General features: G+C 40.4%; 1 protein-coding gene across 1 annotated transcript; it reads right to left on the minus strand.

Annotated features, from left to right (window-relative positions):
• Positions 1–4,653: 4,653 nt before the first annotated feature.
• On the minus strand, positions 4,654–8,021 carry psme2 (proteasome activator subunit 2). The gene is made up of 11 exons (XM_048266333.1): positions 7,807–8,021; positions 7,303–7,335; positions 7,079–7,141; positions 6,900–6,986; positions 6,729–6,771; positions 6,547–6,644; positions 6,238–6,306; positions 6,068–6,135; positions 5,595–5,649; positions 5,344–5,430; positions 4,654–4,847 (listed from the first exon to the last, which is right to left on the minus strand). The coding sequence occupies exons 1-11, from the start codon at positions 7,852–7,854 to the stop codon at positions 4,767–4,769; spliced, it is 732 nt and encodes a 243-aa protein (XP_048122290.1). The 5' UTR covers positions 7,855–8,021; the 3' UTR covers positions 4,654–4,766.
• Positions 8,022–8,296: the final 275 nt, after the last annotated feature.

Genomic DNA, 8,296 nt, shown 5'->3' on the forward strand with positions numbered 1-8,296 from the left:
CTACAAATGCAATCAGTCAAATGGGCCTCCATCACTCAACCAACGCTAATGGTAACATTACCTAGGTCCTTATTGATATTACAAGATTAACGTACCTGCAGTAAAAACCAAGCATGTCCGATAAACATCCTCAGATTTATTTCGCTTCAAGAAGAAATGGGAATTACACTTCATGTGAACATCGCCCTATCCTTATTAGATGTTCGCTGCGGTAAATTACAGTCCTTGTAGGAAGCGTCCCATTGTTTTTCCAACCCACTTTTAACTTCCAACAAAATTACGTCTCACTGCAACGATGCGCCATCTAGTGGACAAACGACTACTTATCGCCAATACTGAAAATGCAGCCATGATGATGAATATTTATTTTGGCTTTCTTTTAATCCTACTGAATTTGTAATTATGTATCGGCCGTTCTAATACCAATAGTATGTGGGTGCCTGTGTGTGTGTGCATGTGTATATGTGTGCACCGCCATTTACAGGCCAATGAGTGTACAGTCACTAAATGTACATATAAATTAATTTTTTTAGACCCCCCCATGGATGAAATTCTACGAAACTTGGCATACCCCCAGAGAATGTCAGGTCAATCATACACATAAAATTTGGTGCAGTTCTGAACATCTTAACTGAAGATAGGGGCGATTAAAGCAGAATAATATTGCATTTTCATTTTTTACCGGGGGGTGGGGGTGCAAATCACAAATGAGTGATTATGAGCCAGGTTGATGTGGGCCCTTGAGACCAACATACCATAAAATATTCTTCATCCTCAGTGCCACGGTTCAGGTAGTTATTTAGGAAAAACTGGGTTTTTTTTGCAGTTAGGGGGGCCCAGCACGGGGGTTTGGGGTGGTGGTGGTCGGGGACCTAAATGAAATTTTTCCGTAAAAGTCTAGTGGGGCTACATACCCACCAAATTTCATGTACCCCGGTGGTTCGGTGTCCCGGGTATCAATGACCAAAAATTCAGGGAGTAGATGACGGGAAAAAATTTTGAATTGTGTGCATGTGTGCGTGTACAAATTTTGTTTATGTGTGTGGGCGTGTGTGTATGTGTGTGTATGTGCGTGCTTGTTTGTTTGCCTGCGTATGTGTGTTTGTGCATGTGCATGCATGTGTACATATGTCTACTGTGTGAGTATGTGTGATACGTATGATTACTGTAAATGTATGTGTGTGCGTGTGTATCTGTTTATGCACATGTGTGCACATGGAATGGGTTAACATGACCCCTGGAGGCAAACATACGGAAAACATTGGTCATCCTAGGCCCTACAGTTCTCAAGATATTCACAGAGAACTGTGTTCGCCCTACCCTCCTTTTCGGGGTCCAGTCCAGCAGGGGGCTACAGATCAAAATGAAGAATGACGGTTCCATGCTATCCATGTGGGGGTACATGCCCACCAAGTTTTGTGTACCCCGGTCTTTCAGTGTCCCGAATCCTTTGTTGGTGTAATACGTCACTAAATGTACACATAAATTATTTTATTGTAAGGCCCCCATGAACGAAAGTACACAAAACTTGGCATGCATTCGGAGGGTGTCATAATGATCCTACACTTTTAATTTCGTGCAGTTTTGACCTTGTCAGCCAGAGATATTGTGATGAAAACACCTAATTTTTTTTTTTTTTTTTTAACTAGGTGGCGCTATACATGAAATAAGTGGTAATGGGATGGGTTGACATGCCCCCTTAAGACCAACATACATAAAAAGGTGGACCTCCTAGGCCCCACGGTTCTCGAGATATTCACAGAAAACTGTCTCCGCCACCTACAGGCCAGTTGGTGTATAGTAACATAAATTAATTTATTGTGTGGCCCCCCATGAACGGAATTCCACAAAACTTGGCGTGCATACAGAGGGTGTCATAATGATCCTACACTTCCAATTTCGTGCAGTTTTGACTATGTTAGGTCACAGATACCTTCAATTACAACACCTCATTTTTACTTTTTGTGTTTAACTAGGTGGCGCTATACATGAAATGAGTGGTTATGGAATGGGTTGACATGGCCCCTTGAGATCAACATACAAAAAAAAAATGGTCCTCCTAAACCCTACGGTTTTCGAGATATTCACAGAAAACTGTGTCTGCCCTACCCTCCTTTCGGGGGGTCCAGTCCAGCGGGGGCTACAGATCAAAACGAAAACGATGGTTCCATGCTATCCATGTGGGGTTACATGCCCACCAAGTTTCGTGTACCCCGGTCTTTCAGTGTCCCGGGAATCATTGACGGAAATTTGGGCATGCGAAAAAGAAAAAAAAAAGAAAATAAAAGAAAATCTGACTAAACCTATATGACCGCCGCTTCGCCGCCGTGCGGCGGTCATAATAACTCAAGGGAAAACATTGCTCAGACACTAAACCATGTGCATTTGCTCTCTTTAAAAGCAACGGGTTATCCACAGCCAACAGGCCGGGCGTGCGAGAGAAGCAATGAAGTCTTAGAATTAAGAATAAAGTCATGTTCTTCCAACAACCACAAGCACCCATGCGCCAAACAATTCAAATGACCGGCATTGTTCTCCCAGAGAGGAAGCTACGTATATGATCACCACCCACGCTGCAGGTCAGCCTTTCCACATACACACTTGGCTTTAAAGTTCACCGTCCTGGTAGCATACCTATCTACTGCCAAGGCCTGAAGGGGACGGGGAGAATATTTACTTCTGCGACACTGGCAGAGAACTCATGTGAAACAGACTGGTGGAAGAGGTTTGAATGCTGTCCGGCAGTATTATGAGTGGAACGTCTTAAGGGGGCCCTCTTCCCCATACGGCCTGATCTTATAGTGTGTGCCAATTCCATTCCAGTGTGGACTGGTACACGGTGGTATTATAGGCGAACAGGAGCTGGGAGCAACTGGGGCCATATACACTTCTTTACAAGGGGTAAGGTCCTGAGCAAGTCATGAAGTGTCCTGTTGAAATGTTCACATTGACCGTTCCCCTCTGGATGATAAGTGGTGGTTCTAGTCTTTGTTATGCTGTAGGTGTCACACAGGTGCTTCAACAGCTCCCCCTCAAAGCTGCGCCCCTGATCAGAGTGGATTCTCCTTGGCACGCCATACACATAGAACCATCTCTCAGTTAGAATCTTAGCTACATTTGTGACTACCAGAACATTCTCTTGTCCTGTGCTAGCCCAATCCAAGAGAATAAAGTCAATGGAGATTATCTACAAAGGCTTAGTGGCTAACAGATTTCCCAAGAAGGTTCTGGCTTGGGTTGTCTTGCTTTAGCAAGTTAGCAACCACACAGTGCTCACACTCAGAACACCACTTTTACACCTCATGCCACATCTGGGGCCAGTAGCACCTCTGTATCAAATCTGTGGTACTGTCCACCCACAGATGGCCGCGGTTGTTGTGTAGGCTAGATAGCACTTCAACTCGCAACACCTTTGGCAGTAAAAGCTGCAGCACTGGATCCCTGGAAGGAGGAGCCTGGATCGCTCGGTACAAGGTCCCATCCACTTCCTGTATCTGGGACCACTGCTTTATCAACTGCGGACTTCCCTTGGTTCACTCCACTTGTCTTAACGGGTATATGGTCGTCCTGGTCACCAAAACCAGGTATCTGGAAATACAGGGATCAGTCCCTTGCATGACTTTCAGGATAAAGGGACGACAGAAATCGGCATAACCTAGGACTGGCGCTTGAACAAGCCATTCTTTTAAGGCTCTGAATCCAGAAAAAGTTCTGAAGGCAAACCTGAACATGACTACATTCAATGTTAACTATCCAATATTCAGATGTTTTTAATTGAAATGTATGCAAATTAGTGCATAATTAATGAGATATTGTTAAATTACATCCATAAACATATATTTTCAAAAAACTTGTAATGCAAAAAAATATTGTCTCTACATAAATAATTAACTAGTAACGTTTCATAAGAATATCAAGGAGTTACATTTTTTACCCTATTCACCCGTTCTGTGTTGCCTGCCAGTTTTAGGCCACAAATGCTAATTAGCAGGTTTAAAACAAAAAAAAAACACAGCTGAATATGATATTCAGAATCAGCACCTAAACATTAGGCAAAATACCCTCTTTACCAACGTTTTCTCACATCTGACCCCCAAGTGATAGTAGTCCCAGTCTTAATTATGCATTATATAAATGATGATGATATCAAGTGTGAAAATGGATAGTGAAAATTTGAAAATCCAGCAGGATTACACAAGACACCGTACTAAATGTAGATTACACTATCGCTCATAAATGCGGAAGTAATTGTTTTTTAATATAGGCGGTCTTGTGCGTCTCCACGTTTCACGATTGGCCAACGTCATCCCAACACCGAGAACGCGCACAGATCTGAGCTGAAAGCCTAGTTTGACAAATATCACATAACTGCTATCGTAGTATCACTTAACGTATACCCCTGAGTCAAGGCTTTGTGAAGCCTCGATATGTCTACATAGCCTAGATATGTCTAACGTGCTTCGTAGTATACCCCACAGGTGTCAACGGCTCTTTACACTGCTCAGATTTTTTAGTCGATGAAGGTTCTAATTTATGCCCATCATGTGTATAAATCCAGTGCATTTTAAATTGTTTGATATAGAGGGATTGAACGAAACTCACATCCCTGCTTGTGATAAATGTTTGTGCAATGAGAAGACCAAATCATAAACATTTCGCTGTACCAAGGCTGTTTTAATTGATTGAAATAGAGAACAACAAAAACTGTAGTTATGTTGGTATTGTAGTCAATGGTAATGCAAAATCCCAGTTTAAACTAACAAAAATCAGTACATGGAGGGTTTCTCTTCTCCCTTTGGGTTGGTTACTTTCTCCAGGTTCTTGCTGATGATGTCATACAGTTCAGCCTAGGCAAAAATATACAAATCATATCGTCAGGATGTTCATATTCATATTGTTATTTTCATTTAATAAACTCTTTAAAATGCAATACTAAGAAATAGCCTTACTTAGAAAGAAAAATAAATGTTACTTAAACATAATACATTGAAAGGGTTAGCAAAAAGCTACAGAAAACAAAATCTCCTCATCGTATGAATAATGTAATGCCGGTCTTCAAAGTAATATGGCCTGCAAGATCTATGGTTTACTGTAACATTTCCAGTGTTCCTGTGCATTGTACTTCCATTTACTATACCATTCACTGTTGCTTCAGAATTACATAATGTCATCACTATATTTGACTGCCATACCAATCTGACTTTTGTCATTGTGGTCAAGCTGTAAATTGATGCCCTGTAGAGCTGGGTTTGAAGAGGTGCGATTGGTCTCTCTCTCTTTGCTCAATAGAATCACAGAAACAAACATATTTCAGCTTTGAACCCACCCAGCCTGATTACTTACATAGAAGCCACGAATGTCCAGGATAATCACTCGGATCTCAGAGTACACTGCTTCATCTTTCTCATGGACCAAAGCACGGTAGTCCATCTAGTGGTACATGTGTGAAGGGGAGAGATAGTCTAAGTAAAGCACATTATAATCATGCCGTATTCTCCCCAGAACTACTTTTATTAGTAATGTGCAATTCCTTCACAGCAGCTGCACACCTAAAAGCTGCAGTACACATAAAATGTAACAAATGGTCATCTCACCACATGAGTATCTTTGGAGGCTTTGGCAACTGCATCCCCCCTTTCTGAAAAGTATCTAAAATCACCAGAAGAGATTAAAGGAATGTAGTTAGGCCAGTGGTTCTCAAACTTTTTCTGTCATTCCCCACTCAAGCCCCACCTGACCCCATCAACTCTGCAAAATGGTAATGTTAAAAAAATATTGCCATTCTTGCAAATGGTTCCACGTTGCATTTCCTGTCTGGGTCCGCTGGTTCAGATGCCATTTTAATTCATGTCGGTCTGTTTATGACTCATGTTTGTGTGTGGTTATTTTGTTTTGAATCTATAATCTTGTCAAAAATAAAGAAAGGCATAATTTAAAAAAAAAAAAAAAAAAAAAAAATTATCCTGTTCATCACACCCCACCTGATATGTCTCTATTCTCCACTAGTGGGGCCCGCCCCACACTTTTCTTGCTAAAGCAATGTAAAAAGTAAAACATTTACACTTACTTGTTTATGTTAGTCTGAAATCCCTCCACTTTGGTCTTCACAGCAGCTATCCTTTCCACTATTTTTTCCTTGAGAAAGAGGAAAACAACAATATCAAAACAGGACGTAAAATACAAGGACATGTAATGGATCGTTACAGCAATTAGTGATTAAAGTGGAAATATTCTTACTTGAATGGCAACCCCAAAGTCATTTCCATCTTCAATTTTGGGAATGAGATGCTGAATCCAACAGGATACCTAAGAGATATCAGGTCAGAGCATCTTTATGATGTACTTTTTATGTAGACAACACAATTTTGATTTGGATGTATTGAAATACAATTAAAATATTAAATAATCTGAAACAGTGTCTGTGTATGGCTGCTATGTACTTTTAAAAGATTTGTTAAAACCAGAGATGCCAGCTCATGCTATTCATAACTGAGGAGAGACAGTTGTAGGTAGGTGAGCTCCAAAATGGAATGTGTTTGTTCTTACTGTGATACAGGTCTCCTTCAAAACCACAATCTCTGGTTTTACTATGTCCAGGAGCTTCACAATTTTCTCATTTCCCTTGATGAAGCCACACTTTGGAGCTGTAAGGTAATGTGTAATGAAATATAATGATTATGAAATATAACAAGAATGGCATTACCAAGTATCAAATGTAGATCATTTACCCTTTTTCTTCTTCTTTTCATCATCTTTATCAGTCTCCATCTCCTAAGAAAATAATTTGTGTTAATGAATTTAATCACCTTGGTAATATAATGTGAACCCTTATCTGATAACACCCCCTAACCCTAAATCCATAGGCCTACTCAAATAAATGTGTATAAAGTGCTGCTGACCTCCTCCTCTGGGACTGGGGGATCTGGGATGGGAATGTCCAAGGGGGCATGGATAGAGGAGAGGTCTGTGATGGAGAAGCGTTTGTCCTGAGAGTAAGCATGCGAAAAAGACATCGAAATAGGAGTTAGTGGAGGAAATTATTACATGGATTGAGTTATGGTCTTGCATGCATGCATACCTGGAGCAAGTCGTCCAGTTGTGCTATCTTCAGAGGGATGTGGTTTGAAAACAGATTATCCGCCTGAACATAAACATGTAGATTCCAAGGTGTTATTTTAAAAATGTGTTATTAAAAAATGAACAGCACAGGCCTACAATTACAACGATTTCAGTAGTACAATTTAACCCGTCATGATCATAGCAACACAGCTGCTTGAAAACAGGTATGAATTCTGCTCCTACCTGTCGATAGAGTGACTGGCGAAAGTTCTCAACCTGGATGGTAGAAGGAAGAATCAGATAAAAGTTTCTGGATTAAATTGTGTCTGCTATCTTGCATTGGACAATGGCTACGTACAGCAGCCTACGTACAGCGACAATAGGGAAATACCAGCCCCATTTACACTTTCGATTTCAGTTGCTGCGCGATGACTAAGGAATTTATTGCAAAGAGCAAAACCATATATTGTGTATATAAGAAGTCTGTAAAAAAAAACATCACGTTATGGTCATGCATCATACGCTGGCCGATATTTTTCAAGTAATAATCAGTAGGCTATTTGTTTTGTGCCCTCGGCATTCACTCGCATACAGCGTGGCCACACATTTGACGTTGATAGCACAAAGCCCAACGAAGTTTTTTTAATATCCAGCATTCATAAATAACTTTAATGAACAGTCAGCCCATTGACTGTACACAAACTGTTTTGTGAATAAACTGTGCTGCATAACTGCCCGTCATCTTACCTTAACTATATTCTCGCGACTTATCTTGAGTACAGAAGTTTTAGACATGTTGAGACTTAACTGTTAGTCTATTTAAAACTGAATCTACAACACTTATATCTAAAATAGGCTCAATATTTTTCACTTTTCAGAGACACAATCATAGACTATAAAAGAAGGTCGTAATCCGTGATGTCCTCAATTTCCTCTTGATACTTTCGATTTGGAGATAGTCTGCACCTGATGCCACCTCCTACTTAAGTATGCAGAGGCAGAATCATTTTTAAGGAAGTACAACTGAAATCTGAACTCCAGATTTGAATAGGCAATTCGCTTTAGTAAAGTATTTTTTCTCAGCCAACGGGCTATAAGATTTTTATGTAATGAAAAATGTTTTCATGCTAACGTTCTAAAATTGAGATAATGTCGGTGTCTGTTCCCACAGAATGTATTTAATCATGACAATTATGTGCCCAGAAAGAGGTATGTCAGACAGACCACCTTAACTCTT

Source organism: Alosa alosa, chromosome 16 (assembly GCF_017589495.1).
Source record: "Alosa alosa isolate M-15738 ecotype Scorff River chromosome 16, AALO_Geno_1.1, whole genome shotgun sequence".
In the NCBI taxonomy this organism is placed as follows: Eukaryota; Metazoa; Chordata; class Actinopteri; order Clupeiformes; family Clupeidae; genus Alosa; species Alosa alosa.

Coding starts and splice junctions, on each gene's coding strand:
- psme2 (XM_048266333.1), bottom strand. CDS start 7,854: ATGTCTAAAACTTCTGTACTCAAGATAAGTCGCGAGAATATAGTTAAG. Junction 6,772..6,899: donor CCCCAGTCCCAGAGGAGGAG/GTCAGCAGCACT, acceptor TTATTTTCTTAG/GAGATGGAGACTGATAAAGA. Junction 5,431..5,594: donor CCTCCAAAGATACTCATGTG/GTGAGATGACCA, acceptor ATGTACCACTAG/ATGGACTACCGTGCTTTGGT.